Genomic DNA, 17233 nt, shown 5'->3' with positions numbered 1-17233 from the left:
AATCATATATCCTTCACCTTCAGTAAGAGTATGGATGTAACATCATGTAGAAGAACTGATGATGAGGTGTCCTGACAATGAGTTAATCATACACTCTACAAGAATAAACATTTTGGGGGAATTTCCACACAATATGACAAGGGCTAAAAAACCTTTCAAACATTTGTTGTGTGCTGTAAGAAAGTTTTAGATTCATTTTGTTCTTCTTTCAAGCAGCAACAAAAGAGAACAGATGTACATTCTGCTCTTATTTACCAGTAAAGAAGCGTATTTCCACTGTATCCCTCAAAGTAAATTTCATTATTACTGAAGAGTACTTGACAAGAAAATATCTAAATACCTTAATATAAATATCGGTAATTGTTTGTTTACTTGGTTCATGAAAGAATTTTTAGAGGGATGCCTTTATTGTACATTGTGTCATGGCATCATTACTATCTTATAGTTATTCTGGTGCTATTTCAGCTGCAGTCCCAAATGTCCAGAGCAGAGGTGATGCAGATTGTGAACATCTATCAAGCAATCTATCCTTTCCCTATCAACACTCTCAGGCTCTTCCTGGGAGATTCCAAGGCAGTCCCAGGCCAAAAAGAGAAATGTAATCCCTCCAGTTGTACCCATAAACTTCCCAGGAGGTATCCTTACCAGTTGTCCAACCAAATCATCTCAGCTGATGCTGATTGTGATTTGACTTGGAGATTAGAAGTCACATCTGCATTAGCAGCATGTTTAATGTTGAACTTAAAGCTAGTGAGTCTTTCTTGACTTTCTGAGTCAGATATCCCACTTCAAGGGGAGTTCTTGTTGTTGGAAAATCCAACTTCCGAGTACAAATCAAACACAACGTGATTCCTTGAAGGAGCAGTAGCTCTACTTCATGTGTTGTGGAGTCTAAACTTAACTCTGATGAATTCCTCTGCAGTGCACAATGGGGACTTCCAGGCTGTCAAAACACACCCACCAAGTGGGGCCGCAGAGTAACCTTGAGATAAATTATTAAAAAATGGAAAGGATACAACAAACATGGAACAAGGATGTAAGAAGAGAGACATTCCTATTTATTGCTAACACTAAAACTTTAAAGTGTAACACACTTAAATAAAGAAAGTTGTAAAATATTGTGATCAAAAACAAAAACCGGTGTCATTTTTGTTTTATGTCAGCACGATCCTCTTGACAGCAAATTTTTCACTGTTTACTTCAACCGTTTCATGTGAGTGTTCAGAGTATGGCTTTGATATAGGTTAGTATATATCAGAAACTTGTGGTGGGGCTTTGAAAGAATAGATTAATCACATATGTTACAGAAATAAACATATTGGTTGAATATCACAGATTGTGACCTTTAGTGCCGACGTCTTATCAATGAAAATGCAAAGTCCATTTTCATCAAATTATTCTTTTCATTTGTGTAAGAAGATTTTTCATTTCCTCTTCTACTTTTTAGTGTTTATCTGTTCTTAAAAACAGCAATAAAAAGACAATATGGGTCAAATTGCAATACTTTCCAGTGAAGGAGAATATAGGAAGAGAATATATCTGAAGTTGCACCCTTTAACTTCAGACATTAAACTCTTAATTATGAACAGATTCAAGGGAAGCTCTGAACTCTCTGTTGTCTGCTCCTCTTGCTCTTATCCTCTGTATTGTCTCGTACTTATGATGTCATTTTGGGCACGGAGAGCATAGCATGACAATGACTTCATGATGAGGGTATTTGTAAAGTTGTGATATGGCATCTTGTAATCTTTGCAGCGACTGATTACAGAGCAGGCCGACATAATGCTTGATGCATGTATGTTATGTGTGGATACCCTTCTGCTGTCAGACGTAGAAAAGCCTGTCATTACGGGGGGTTCTTTCCAGTGTCAGGATGATTCATTCTTGAAATTCGCACGAAGTTTTGAAATGCAAAACACAAGCAGGCTTTAGATAAAACATTAAATTGAATTCCTTAGATTTCACAACTTCCTATTGTTGTTAATAAAGCTACTAATCAGGACACTTAATTAACTTGAGGAGTTTCTTTCTTTGTTTTGGTTTATAACATTTCAGTGTTGGCAAACCATATAAAATATGATTGAATCAGACAGTGTGGCACCACTAGAGTGAAAAAAGCTGTCAATCCAAAGCTGTTCATATTGTTGATTAACACAATAAAGAGACATACAAAACACAATCGAGCCTGATTAAAAAGCTAAATATTGACGCCATTTGTGAATGTGGTAATGCAAATCTTTCTTTAGACACAGATGTAAAAAAAGCCTCATGCTCTCATCGACTCATGACAACGGCTTGGTTCTTTCTTCTTTTATGTAGAGATAAACAGAAAGAAGCGGATGTGTATTTGCAGGCAGCTCTTTGCTCTCAGCTTCCCCGACAAACCTGTAGAGCAGGCTTCTGCTGCTGGCTGGTCTGACAAGAAGTTTCTCTCACTTACCTCACATTTACCAGGTGACACCGCGAGGGTGTGGTCACACAAAACTCATAGAGATTGAGACTAGACTGTCAGCTTTACAGTAATACTGGGTTTTACTGGACAGAATCAAGTGGCATGGTTGATGTAAATTCAAGTGGGATAATTTCATTTAGCAGTGTGGTTTAAGTGTAAGCTTGTCAAAGGAAAACTCTGGATTTTCCTCTCCAAGGGAAAAAAACTTGTTCCTGAGTAAATGATAGCTACATTCATTGTGAATAAAAGCTAATCATACACTGACAAACATCCAGAACACCTTTGGCTAAGATGATGGATTATACAGATCTATTTGTCACTAAAACTTTGGCACTAAAAATGTTCTTGACAAACTGAAAGTAGACCAGGCTTTGGCAAACTTCAAAGATATATATCAGTCAGATATTAAGATGTGTTTAAGGACAGATTAAGTCACTGTCAGTTCAGCGACAATTGGAGGCGGTTTTTCTGTGTGAAAGTGCAGCTTTGTGTGTCCACAGCTCTGACATCCAGTGTTGCAACGGTTTTGATGCATGTAAGGAAACATATGGGGCTGCATGGTGGCGCAGTGGTTAGCACTGTGGCCTCACAGCAAGAAGGTCACTGGTTTGATCCTTGGCTGGTTTGGTCAGTGGCCTTTCTGTGTGGAGTTTGCATGTTCTCCCCGTGTATGTGTGGGTTCTCTCCGGGTACTCCAGCTTCCTCCTACCATCCAAAGACATGCATGATAGGTTAATTGGTTACTCTAAATTGCCCCTAGGAGTGAGTGTGAGCGTGAGTGTGGTTGTTCGTCTCTCTGTGTGTGTGTGGCCCTGCGATGGACTGGCGAGCTGTCCAGGGTGTACCCTGCCTGTCGCCCAAAGCCAGCTGGGATAGGCTCCAGCTTCCCCGTGACCCTGAATTGGAATAAGCGGTTCGGAAAATGAATGAATGAATGAATGAATAAGGAAACATATGACAGATAACATGAGAAATCAGTTAATCTAGTGCCCATTTGGTTATGGGACATATTCAGTTAAAGGCATTATATTTTGGATTCTGCATGATGAGGTACACTGCGCATATTCACTTAAAACAAGATCTACAGGCGAGCCTGTGTGACAACTATGTGGTTGATGGGTGTGCTTGGAGGAAACGCTGCGTACGTGTCCATTGGTCTCCACAGAAATGTGCATTCTACACATGTACTATATAAAGATGTCTTTGCCTCAACAAACTGGCATTTGCTGCAAATAAATCACTTAGACTCTGTTGAGCTGAAAAGTTAGCAGGAATGTTAGAGCCAAAGGCATACCTCTATTTCGTCAGGCATCTCAAGTTTCTGTCCTGTTGGTTGTGAATGTTTCCCTACGTCAACTGATTCAGAAGAAATGGCACCAACAGCTTGTTCTTAGGTTCTGCATAATGACCCATTAATCTGAGCATTAATCTGAGTCAGTTGTGTTGAAGAGGGAATATCTACTACCTGCAGGACAGTGACTCCTGAGGAATGCAGTTTGAGATCTGTTCTACTTACAGCTTCAAAACATTTACTGAAAATGCACGACTAGTTGTGTTAATTTTCTGTTGTTGTCAGCTGAAATCAGGCCTTCCAGGCTCAAGTTCATTTTCAGTAAATCTGCATATGATGAACACACTTCCTCAGCTCTGTGGGCGCTGCGTTGTACAAGAGACCATCTATGTTTGCAGGACGTAAACAATAAGCATATCATCATGTTCCAAAGTAAGAGTTTGTACCTGTGTGAGGCTAAAGTTGTACATGTGCATGTTTGCTACCAGTATAATTATCCGTTAACACCCATGTATTGCTGTTTTAAAGGAGGAGTTGGGAAAATGCCAAATTCAGTGTTTCTCCACAATGAGCTGGTACAAATCATCAAAATTATTTTGAAATGTGTACTTTATCTAATATTTGTGAATGATGATGTGAATAATTTCTCCAAAGTTTTTTTCTTTTGGGATTAGACATTTTTTACCTAACTTCAGATGGTTGCCATATTCAGAAAGATTTATTTTTACAGAAGTGATCAGCTACGTTTAAATCATTTGGTAGATGAGCAAGGCTTCAAAAAGTGAGTCTCAAATGTCAGCTTGAGTTTCAAAGATGAGGATTAAACCAAACTGATCTGAGAGTTGACATTACAATGACCTTGATCTTGAAAGTAATCTCTGTAAGTGAATGAAATCCCTCAAAAGAAAAGTACTATCGGAGAAAGATGCAAATGTGTATCCCTGAGCAAGTCGTGCTTCCTCTCAATGCCACTGCAATGTCCATGGGAGAGGCAGAGAGAGAGAGATTTATATAGAGAGTGAAGTGACAGTAAAACTCCTCTGACGTTTACTGGGAGGTGAGAAGGGATTTTTCTTTTTTCTTCTTTCACATTCAAATTTTAACCGACATCATGTTACTCCTGCCTGTTTGAACTGGTTGGTCGAGTGAATAAACTGACTCTTTTCAAACAATAACATACAATGTTTCATCCTTCAGCACCTGTTCGCCAGTAACTCAATACGTAAAGATAGCAACATACAGACACAACACACTGCAGGCCAACTTTTACACAGGTATGTTGGCTGAACCGTTTCATGACCATGACTATTGGTTGGTTTTTATAACATAACAACAATGTGCAAAGATTTCAGAGGTGCTGGTAGACACGAGAGGGTCAGTGTTGTGGCCAAGGTTGGAGGATGGGGGCACAAACCTCCAAAAGCCCCCTACTCATTGTAAGCCACCTCATCTCTGACTCTCATTTAGTCTCATTGACCTTTTTGTGGTCGGACTCAACAACTAATCAATCAATAAGGTAAATACTACAATGTGACAATAGAAATATCAACAAATATAATAAATGAAAGTATTTTATAAGTATTTACAATAAGCTGCAAGTTAAATAAAATCTTTATTTTATATTTCTTATAGGTGTTGGTCTGAGTTTTGGTTTAGTTGGGGTTTGATTACCTTACTTTCCTCCTGTGCCCTGCATTTGGGTCTACTTTTCCAATGTGCACATATTATCACATTTATATTGTAAGATAAATTGGTCTGGAGCACAAGCTCTGTCGGATACGGAGGACAGCTTTCAACGATTCTGTCCCGCAAATCCAGTGACTTGGAAAAAGAAATACCCTGATGCATGATGCAAACTAAAGCATGACAGTCTTGTCAATGCAAGCCATTAAATTTAAAAATAAATTCAATGAAACAGGAATTTCTACCACTTTCAGGTGTTGAAAAATGTGTGTGAGTCTCAGCCTCTTCGTCGTCTCTCCTTCATGGCGTATGAGGTCACAACTCCCTCTAAGGTTCTAGCAGCAAGCTGCTTGCTATTGCTTTTCTTCCCTTGTTGCTTTCTTTGGAGAGCTATAGCACAAGAAGCTGGAAAAGGGTCCTATGCAAGGCTCTTGCAAAGATCTCAAAGACCAAAATAACATACTGCTGTAGCCTGAGTGGTCTCTGGTTCTGTCAGAAGTGGGATTAAATGTCTTGTCCTCCTTCCTAACATCCTGATGCTGAATAGAGTAATCAGCCTCCTCACCAATGAAGGATGAGGGACAAAGGATGTCCAGGAAGTTGTAATGCAGTTGTACTGTCTCTACACAATGATCCATCATTCTGTAGATTCTATCTCTGCTTCAAAAATGGATACAGCAAACCAAACATCATGTATGTTGCTGAAAAAACAAACATTTCCAACGTTACAGAAATGTCAGTGCTGCTGTCAATGCTCTGTTTTGCATAATACTCCCATACATGATTAGCTAATTAGCCACACAATGACAATGTCATACTTTCCAACACCAAAACCAAAAAATCTACAGATAGACAAAGTTACAGAACCTCAAAGATTATACTTAACAATAATGTTGTTTCCCCGTTTGGCATGTCCCCTTGAAGGGGTCTCCACAGGGAATCATGGCACAGGGAATCATGGCAGTGGTAAATTGGCACGCATTTTACGCCGGATGCCCTTCTTGACGCAACCCTCTGCGTTTATCCGACCTCGAGACCAAACCCTCAGAGAACAATTGTGTCCCCATTGGGGCTCAACAATTTATATTAAGTCAAAGAACACCAAACCAACAGGCACCTTAAGCTTTTTCTTCCCTGCGTTTGAGACAATACCAGACCGGCTCTATGTGTGCTCTCTACCAGTGTACAAGGAGAAGCACTTCATGTACACAAAGGAGATAATGTTTCATACATTTGCCTTCAAGACAGCAGAGGTAGGGACTTCCTGTGACGTCATGACCAAAGAAGTAGCCTGACTCTTCGGCTCCGGGGAATGACCCAAAAACTAGCCAATAAAGTTTATATTTCTGGTTAAGAATCAACGTGAACTTCTATAAAGATGTCGGGAACTAGAAGAGACTCCGAAAAGAAACCCAAAAGCGCTAAAAAGGATGCACGACTTGCGAATGTCGATGAAGCCTTGGACGTGAGTGAGCCCGAAAACAACATGGCGCCCGTGCTAGAGGAGTTGAGAAACTTTAGAAAAGAACATGCGGATGCCTCTAAAGATACCAAAGCTGCATTGAATAGGGTGGAAACAACATTAAAAGATGTGCTTGACCGTACGAATGCTCTTGAACAACAAATGACTGAAACACAGCAAAGAGTGAGCGACACCGAAGACCAGCTACAGCGCCATGAGAGAGCCATTCGCCACTTGCTACACCGAGAAGCTAATCTGACTGCTAAATGCGAGGATATTGAATCAAGAGCCAGACGCAACAACTTGCGCATATACGGGATAAAAGAGGGCGAAGAAAAGGATGGCATGATTCCTTTCATAACCGGATTGATCCGCACCTCATTAAATATGCCGGACGACAAAGATCTTGGCATTGAGAGGGCGCACAGGTCGCTAACGATGAAGCCAAAAGATTCTACACCACCAAGATCTATTATCGTTAGATTTTTGGACTACAGAGTGAAGGATGAGGTACTTCGAAAAGCGTGGCAAAGTAGTGGCATTATTTATAATGACCGGAAAATATATTTCGACCAGGACTACACCGCGGATACACAGAAGAAACGAAAACAAGTACGAGATGTTATTAAACAACTCAAAGAAAAGAGGATAAAAGCCGTGTCACCTTTTCCTGCCCAGCTGAAGATCTACTTTGACCATGGCCCGAAGACCTTTTCCACGCTCACGGAGGCAGCGCCAACCCTCAAGGATATGGGGATACCCGTCAAAGTGAATGAGCGAGAGGACATCCGTGATAAACTATTGCGCAACACCTGGGCTGCTGCATCCAAGGGAGCAGCCGGAGACACAACGCTGAGCATTGCGGATTTGCAAGCACTGGTTTAAGGTGACAAATAATACATGACCGATGAGTAAATGTGACATCTATGAAAAACAGGGCTAACTTTCAAATAATATGGCTAGTTAACATAAGACACGTTATATGATTATGTTAAGGGTCCCCCCCTAGTCAAAGGGGACGCAATATTACTTTTGATTTTTACTTTAATCGATTGCTTTACTTTCTTTATGCGAGAGCAGCTATGAGTGCAGCCTTTTGCTGTCGGAAAGTTGCTATTACACAGAGTGTTCAACACGGGAGGGTTTCGTCACGCCCCACCGTCTCTACGGTAACCGTTGTTAAGGAGGACTGGCAAGTTTGTTCAAAATTTGGGAGTCAGTTCTTTGTGTTGTTCATCATTTCTGTTCTTTTATGTGTTAATTTTGTTTTGAAAAATGTATCAAAAGTGCATCCATATGTTTATAGGTACAAATTTTACATGTGTAACGCTTTCGAAAAAACATTAAGGTACTTCTTCTTAACATTATTTAAACTATTATGGGAAAGTTGACTATTGTTACGTATAATGTCCATGGCATAAACCATCCTATAAAAAGAAAAAAATTTTTTAGCCAGTTGAAGAAATTGCAATGTTCCATCGCACTATTACAAGAAACGCATTTAAGTGAGCTGGAACATAAGAAACTTAAGAGAGAATGGGTAAATCAAATATATAGTGCTTCATTTGGGAAAAAAAAGGGGTGTAGCTATTTTAATACATAAATCACTGGCTTTCTCAACTGAAAAGGTAATTCAAGACAAATTGGGGAGATATGTAATGATATTTGGCCGAATGGAGGGGGAGGAGATATCTATTATAAATCTGTATGCTCCAAATGAGCATGATGAAAATTTTTTCAAAGATCTTGCAAACACCATGGCAGAGAATGCTAAAGGGATGATAATAGTAGGGGGAGATTTCAATGCTGTGCAAGACGGTAAGCTAGATAGAACACCAGCAGAAGTGGGCCCACAAAATAGGAAAACAAAGACCCTTAATAATGTGATGATGGAATTGGGACTGAGAGATCCATGGAGATATAATAATCCTAGCAGGAAAGATTTCACCTTCTTCTCTAACGTCCATAATAGTTATTCAAGGATAGATTTTTTTTGCATATCCCAACAACATATGTACAAAGTTATTGACTGCCAGATTGATAATATAACATTGAGTGACCATGCGCCTGTGATTTTGCATCTTGACACAGGTAAGGAGAATGTCTTTAAATACTGGAGATTGAATGTCTCACTACTTACAAGTACAGCAGTAGTTCAAGAATTAAAACAAACTTTTATTGACTATCTAGAGACAAATGACACTGGAGAGGTTAACCCATCTACCCTGTGGAGCGCAGCTAAAATTGTGACGAGAGGGAAAATGATTGAAATATCTTCTAGATTAAAAAAACAACGTTTGGAAGAACAATCAAATCTTGAAAATAAAATAAAAGTATTAGAAATGGAACGTAAACGTAGTGGAAAAAATAGTGTCTTATTAAAACTAAAAGAAACTAGGAAAGAATTAGATAAAATCCTCACATATAAAGCAGAAGGGGCTTTAAGATATTCTAGACAAAAATACTATGAGATGGGAAACGGAGCCAGCCGCCTGTTGGGTTTTCAACTTCGTAAAGCACAGTCAGATAGAATTGTACACAATATACTGGATCCAACACTTAAAACGAAAGTATGCAGACCAAAAGAAATAGCCAAGGCATTTGCAACATTTTTTAAAAAGCTTTATGAGGAACCGAACCCAATGAATGATAAATTAAAAGCAAAGTGTGATACTTTCCTTAAGAACCTAAATCTTCCTGTATTATCCAGAGAAGAAGCGTCAGATATGGTTTCAGACATAACGGAAAGTGAAATTCGAGAGGCAATCAAAAAACTGAAAAACAGTAAATCTCCAGGAACCGATGGGCTTCCTGGAGAATTTTATAAATGTTTTATTGATATCTTAATACCACTTCTGACCAGGGTTTTTAATTATACACTTAAGAATAGTAACATGCCAGTCTCATGGTCTGAGGCCATAATTTCAGTCATTCATAAAGAAGGAAAAGATGCTGCGCATTGTGATGGCTATAGACCGATTAGTCTGCTATGCAATGACTTAAAACTGCTGACTAATATCCTAGCAAAAAGGATACAAAACCATGTTAAAAAACTTATTCACCCAGATCAAACAGGGTTTATTCCAAATCGACACAGTGCCAATAATATGAGAAGGACCTTAAATATCATGACACAGGCCAAAAATAATAGTCAAAATTCAATGCTAATTAGTTTTGATGCTAAGAAAGCATTTGATACTGTCAATTGGCAGTTTCTCTACAAAACACTGTCAGTTATGGGCTTTCACCCACAATTTGTGGAGTGGATAAAGACAATTTATACAAATCCTAAATCGCGGGTCAGGGTGAATGGGTGCTGCTCGGATTTCTTTTACTTGGAAAGAGGTGTCCGCCAGGGCGATTGTCTCAGCCCCTTGTTATTTGCAATTAATATTGAACCGCTTGCTGCATTAATCAGGATGAATAAAGATATCAAAGGCATTGAAGATAGAAATAAGAAAGAACACAAGATTTCCCTCTTTGCTGATGATATCTTGACATATATTAGTGACCCAGCCAGATCTTTACCCTCACTTATGAAAGTTTTGAAGACTATGGTAAATTTTCAGGTTATCAAATAAATCAATCAAAATCAGAAGCAATGATGTTAAAAGGCCAATGGCCTACAAATTTTAAAAATCAGTTTAATTTTCGAATGTCCACTCAAGGATTCAGATATTTGGGCATTATTATCACTCCAAACATTTCACATTTATTCAAAGCTAATTATGGTAAATTAATGGATGAACTTAAAAAAGACTTTATAAGATGGGAAGTTTTATCTCTGTCACTTGTAGGGAGGATTGAAACAATTAGAATGAACGTATTGCCAAGGTTGCTTTTTCTGTTTCAGTCACTGCCTATAAAAATTCCAATGTCTACATTTAAGACACTTAATAAATGGATTTCAAAATTTATTTGGCAGAATAAACGTCCAAGAATTAAACTTAAAACTCTTATGTGTCCAAAGGAACTTGGTGGATTAAATGTTCCAAATTTGAAAAATTATTTTGCGGCTCAGCTTCGGTCAATAATAACATGGATCTGTCAAGAGGAGGATACAATATGGTATAGGATGGAACAAGCTGATTGTCAAGATATTTTTCTTGATACAATTCCATTTTTAAATCTTGATGTACTGCCAAAAAAGAAAATTGCAAATGAATGGGTCAGAACCACTCTCTCCATATGGTCTAATATCAGAAAGATACTAAATATCCCTAGCTCTATCTGTAGACTGATAAGAATTCATCATAACCTGGAGTTCCCTCCTTCTTCTGAGTTTAAAACTTGGGCTGAAAAAGGCCTCGTTTTGTTGGGCCAAATGGTTGAGAGTGGAAATTTGATGACTTTTCAACAGCTCCAACAAAAATACAACCTCCCAACCCAAGATTTCTATAAATATTTACAATTAAGACATTACTTACAGAAACATAACTATTTGACTTCCTTTCAGACTCCACCTTCTAATATAGAATGTTTTTTTATGTCAGTTATCAAAAAAACAACAACTAGTAGATATATATCTCATGCCTATAAAATATTACAAGAGCAAAGTGTAGAGAACACACTGGATATAAAAGGAAAGTGGGAATTGGAAATGAACACTATTATCAAGGATGAAGACTGGGAACAGACATTGAAAGAGGGACATAAAATAACAAATAGTCCGGTACTAAGGGAGTTTGAATGGAAAACTAAAATTAGATTTTTTAGAACTCCTCTCATCACATCAAAATTTGGTAAAACTTCAAATCAGTGTTGGAGAGGTTGTGGCCATGTGGGAGACCATACTCATGTATTTTGGGATTGTCCAAAATTGACAAATTATTGGAAAGATATCCAACGTGAAATTCAAAACTGTACAGGTGTCAAAATCCCGTTGGATCCAAATGTCATAATACTGGGAATTTTCTCAGATAATTTCAGACCAAATTGTAATGTTATCCAGTTAAGACTATTACTTTTACTTGCTAAGAAAATGATTACGGTCTCCTGGCTCAAGCCTCAACCTCCCAATATTATACAATGGAAGAACAAACTGAAGGAAGTTTATAATATGGAATTTATTACAGCAAGACTACAAATGAAGATGGATATATTTATGGACAGATGGTCTACAATTCAGAACTATATTTCGGATTAAGTCTAGTTTCTGCTTATTTTTGTGAAAAATGCCTACACTGTACTGTGCCTATTGCATTTGTTTGATTTGTTTTGTTTTTAGTACAACTGTACAACTGTGATGTTTGCACTAAAGATTGTGAATAAAGAATAAGTTCAAAAAAAAAAAAAAAAGACAGCAGAGGTAGGAAATATTTGTACTCTAGAAGAAGATGTCCCAAAGGTTCATTTTCAGTAACATAAAAGTGGATGATCAGAATGCCGACAAACAGCTTCTTTTGTCAAGTATGGATAGAGGTACTGCATCTTTCTCAGTAAGTTATTTCTAAATTGTCAATCCAAATATTTTTCAACTTAAACATGACTCAGAACTCCTTGTATATGTCATTATGTTCAGTAGGAAGAGTGGAGCTGAATTTGTGCACATGGGTGTGTGCATATGTGCACTCTACAGGTGGCAGAGGGATAACACCCCTTCTCAGTGGGGCTCCACTAAACAATGAGGTTCCCGCACCCAAAATCAGCTGTGAGTGGAGTTTCAGGCATGACATTAAAAACATATGAAAGCAGTGACTGAAGAACAGAATCACAAGCTTAAGATTTATTGTATTTTAAAGTGAATAATATCAACGGGAGTACGGAAAATCACAAGTTAATGTACAATTACAGCCCTCCTATAAACAGGGGTAATTACTTCACACCTCTGGTTAAATCCAGCCTCACTCGGCTTTGGTCCTGCTAATTCTTGTTCCTGCCAATGGGGGTAGTCACTGCTTTATGAGGCTTATTCAAGAGCCATGAGGAACCTGGTCACTCCCAGGTTTTCTGCTCTGCCTGGTTCTTGACTGTTTCACACCTCCAGGAGAGACTATTATCCTGTCAGAGGGTTACTCTTCACAGCAGGGTAATGCTTCACCCTGTGAATGTCACACCCCTTCACTTGTTTTGTTGACCTCTTGAATGTGGAGTTCACACACAGGTACAAGTGATGGTTGCAGATGGTTGATAAAAAAAATTACAATGTAGTAGCTTTGAAAAATGACATTGTTTAAAAAAGTAAATGGAAGAAGGCTGATCCCATTTGAGCGGTGCATTCAGCTGATAAACTTGTAGTTTCTGTAACAAACAAACAAAAACCTATAGGCTAATTTTCAATCTGATGCCAACAACAAGTCTTAATTCACACAAACCATTCAGGGCACTGGAATGTAATTCATAACATTTTCAGTTTGATTCAATCTCTTATCGTGAGAATGTACAGGAGTGGCAAGTAACAATGAAGAGAAAGATTGTATCTTTCTTTATTTGGAATAATACTACGAAAGAGCCAGACTGTGACTGCAGCTGTTTACTTTACTTACTTGGTTTAAGGACTGAGCAAACAGGAAAGAAAATGTCGTGCTGGTAACCACTGCATAAGGGCAACAATACCTCTGAATATCTGGGTCAGTAAACACTGTACATTATTGGATGCACAAATACAAGTTAGAATTCTTTAATTCAAAGAAAAAAGTTCAGAAACACCATCTATTGCTCAAAGTCCTTTAAGGATCTGAGGTGAAGTGGGAAAAATGTCCAGAATATAAAAGAGACACACACAAAATCTATAATCAGTGATAGTATGTGTCTGAATTATGTCACATGGTGTGAGTAAATTGCACATGTGGGATGTTAAACAATATATGAGCAACATTTTTCATCATCTGGTTCTGGGAAAACCTTGTTATGGCAAAATGATGCAAAACAATGTTATGCATATAACAACACTGCTTAGGTGCTAAATTGGCCGATCTAGAATCCAGACATGCCATACATATACTGTATTTAACTCATAAAACAAAAACCTCATATATTAAAGCTTTGTATTTTTGAGCAGCTCATATTCCAAACAGTAACTCAGTGGAGTTTCAGCAAAGCAAAACAAAAACAAAACTTACAAAAGAACTTTTCAAAAGTTTATTTTATTGATTTGCAATTATATTTTATTAGTACATTTACTTTGTAGTCACAAAGTATTGAATGGATACATTTACAGAGTGGTAAAATTGGTTGTATGATGGTGTGCAACAACTCCAAAATTCATGGGAATATTGATCTTTCATTGCAGAGGGTAATTATTATTGTGCAGCAACATTTTCTCTGAATTCAACACTTTATTTACAACCGTCGTTTGGTCTGAGGCAACCATTAATAACACTTGGAAAACAGGTCTGGCTTATCAGGAGAAACACAGCTTACAGTAACAGATGACAAATGTGACTGAGTGTCTCTCAGTGGTAAAGGCATGATTTTATGAGGAAGTGAAAATATATCTTTAGGAAGGTGTGGGTGCCAATCTAAAAGATGTTGTGCTACATGTACAAAAACATTGACCCTGTGATATCTGCAGGTCATATCTGCATGGTAGCCAAACATAGTCAACAATGTCAACATATACAAACCAGAACGACTTGTGCTACATCTCAAAAACCTGTTAACGAAATAATGAACATGATTTCCAGAGATTTTATTTGATGCAGTGCTGCCCCCTACTGGGAAAAATGGGAAAAGTTACAAAAGACAACACTACATACAGCTGCTTTTAACTTGTTTTAGTAAATTATTTATTCGGAAAAAATTTCTAAAAACTACATTGCAGACATTTGCTGAATGCATAAATAAAAAAAAAAAATCTGTGTTTTAACAAAATATAAGTGTAAAGCTTTGGCTCTTTAAGTTTACAAAAGTAGTCTAAGATCGGGATCAAGTATATTTCAGCTCTAAAAAAAACACATCAAATCAATACATTGCCTACACGTCATTACAATAGTATTCACAATGGATGCCCAAAATTACTTTTAATATTGGACTAGTGTGTCACTGGCACTTTGAGAGAATCTCTTGGCAGCTTTTATAAACCTTTTCCAAGCAGTTGAGCCGTGGTTTTGAACTCTGAAAAGCAAAGACAGGTTTTTAGTCGGAAAACAAGTCTACTTTAATGACATCATGTTGCTTCTTGGGAGGAGAACACAAAACAGACAACACTGTAAGTTTACACTTACCTGAAACAATGGCACAACACCTGACACCGAATTAGTATCTGAGGGATCCTTTAACAGTACACACAGGTAATAGATGATCTGATGCTGAAATAAAAACATGACATATTGATTTAAAATTTCTTGCATGGTGCATGATAGAAAATGTGTATTTGGACACAAACAGAAACATAAATGTGACTATGCACCATGTAAATAGCTTCATTGATGACAATATCTTTGATCTTGCTCATCTCAATGAAGGTGGTGACTTCGCGACCTGAAGCGAAGCTGGAGGTCACCTGTATGCCCAGAGAGCCAATCACAAGAAGGGACTCGTGGTCCACCTTAATGATGTGGATGTGAAGCATCATACCAACGAGGGTGATGAATATGGCGCTGGAGAGAACAGCCGTGTTCTATTAAAATAAATAAATGAGATACTTTAATTTAAAAAAAAAAAAAAAAAAAAATCTACTAGGGCCCTTTTTTTTTTTTAAATAACTTAGGAAATATTGTCTTACCTGTGTAAAGAAGAACACAGCATAAGCGAGAAGCCACACGGAGCAGGTGTAGACCATCACCTTACCGATTGACATTTTGGGAGAGCTAACAGTGAATTCCTTGCAAAAGCTGGAGTGGCTCTGGCAGTCCAGAGATATGGGGTTGCCACTTATATCGGTAAAGACCTCGTCTCCCATCGCGCATTAAACAAACACAGGTTGAGTGAATGATGAGTTTACATACACAGTTAGCAGCGAGCTAATGTCGGCTATCTGCTGAGATTAGAGGTCAGCGGGGAATGAAGAGGGTGGTAAAACTCAGAAAGTAAAAAAAAAAGAAATATTTTCTTCAAAATAGAAAGTGCTGCAATTGATACTGAAATATCTCAAATACAAAACAAGTTAATATCCCGAGACAAGTTTGCAACTGTTTTGATGCCTAAATCAAGCCCCGCTTTGGCTCCATTGTTTTCCTCACCGGAACGTCCGTGGGTAGGCGGGAGCTTCCATGAAAATAGTAAACAAAACGCTGGAAGCCAACAACGCAGAAAATGGTGTTCATATCGAGAAATATTAAAGCATTCCATATGTATGTGAAGTAAAGACTTTAAGGCTATTCATAGGTTGTATAAAATGTCAGTGCTCGTTTCCGTCTGTATATGTAGCTTCGGGGTGTGCCGATATGCAATGCAAGTGCACCTTGTAGCAGTTTGTAAGCGCAAAGCATTGTGGTCAATACTCAACAGATTTGAGACCAGTTTGGATCAGTCATAGACATGGGATCAGTCACGAGCATAGACACCATATATATATATATATATATATATATATATATATATATATATATATATATATATATATATATATATATATATATATATATATATATATATATATACACACACCTCGCGCCGCCATCTTGGATGGGTCTCCACGCGCCTCCAATACATTTATTTGTAAGGTGTAGGTCCAACCACAATAACTTCACAAATTTCTCCCTCATTTTTCTCAGTTTGGTTTGTTACAAAGGGCAGAGATATTGTTATGATACAGATCACTATAGAACATTTAAAACAATGTGCTTTTATGCTAAAATATTTTTATATTGCTATTTAACTAAGACATAAGGTAGCTGCAATATGTATAAATGAATTTGATATTAACATGTTTGATTGTTTATTGATTCATTTGGATTTATCTATTTTAATCTGGTTAAATAAATTATTATTCAACTTTGTGAAATGTAATTCCACACAATCTGCTTTCAATATTTTGCTTGTTATTGCAACCGTATGCTGAACAAAATACGGGAATAATTGCTTGCTTTCTCTTGACTACGGTTGACCCTCTCTTTTATTTACATTTATTAATTTATGAAAATAGAGATATAGTTGTACAAAGTCTGAAAATAAAGTATTGTATCAAAACTTTGCAATTTGAAAGTTACCCAGAAAAAGTCGGAGAATGTAAACCTCTGCCAATGTCTTTAAAAAGTTCCTGAATCCAAACGTTGATCTGGATCACCACCAAGATTAAATCAGTTCTTCCTTTTCACGTTTCCAACAAGTCCTGAAAATTTAATGAAAATATGTCCATAACTTTATTAAGTTATCTTGAACACAAACAGATAAAGCCGGTAGAAACATAACCTCCTTGGCGGAGGTAATTATGCTACCATGTAAAACTCTCTTTGTGAAGCAT

General features: G+C 37.6%; 1 protein-coding gene across 1 annotated transcript; it reads right to left on the bottom strand.

The window, feature by feature from the left end:
* Positions 1 to 14073: 14073 nt before the first annotated feature.
* Positions 14074 to 15941, bottom strand: pigh (phosphatidylinositol glycan anchor biosynthesis, class H). The gene is made up of 4 exons (XM_079255765.1): positions 15554 to 15941; positions 15239 to 15448; positions 15054 to 15137; positions 14074 to 14943 (listed from the first exon to the last, which is right to left on the bottom strand). The coding sequence occupies exons 1-4, from the start codon at positions 15728 to 15730 to the stop codon at positions 14869 to 14871; spliced, it is 546 nt and encodes a 181-aa protein (XP_079111891.1). The 5' UTR covers positions 15731 to 15941; the 3' UTR covers positions 14074 to 14868.
* Between the last annotated feature and the right edge of the window lie 1292 nt (positions 15942 to 17233).

This window comes from Telmatherina bonti (assembly GCF_933228915.1).
Source record: "Telmatherina bonti genome assembly, chromosome: 16".
NCBI classification, from domain to species: domain Eukaryota; kingdom Metazoa; phylum Chordata; class Actinopteri; order Atheriniformes; family Telmatherinidae; genus Telmatherina; species Telmatherina bonti.
The sequence above is the reverse complement of the archived record's forward strand: the minus strand, read 5'-3'. Positions and strand labels throughout refer to the sequence as shown.

Coding starts and splice junctions, on each gene's coding strand:
- pigh (XM_079255765.1), bottom strand. CDS start 15,730: ATGGGAGACGAGGTCTTTACCGATATAAGTGGCAACCCCATATCTCTG. Junction 15,138..15,238: donor TCAATGAAGCTATTTACATG/GTGCATAGTCAC, acceptor TTTTTATTTCAG/CATCAGATCATCTATTACCT. Junction 14,944..15,053: donor GTGTTGTGCCATTGTTTCAG/GTAAGTGTAAAC, acceptor TTTGCTTTTCAG/AGTTCAAAACCACGGCTCAA.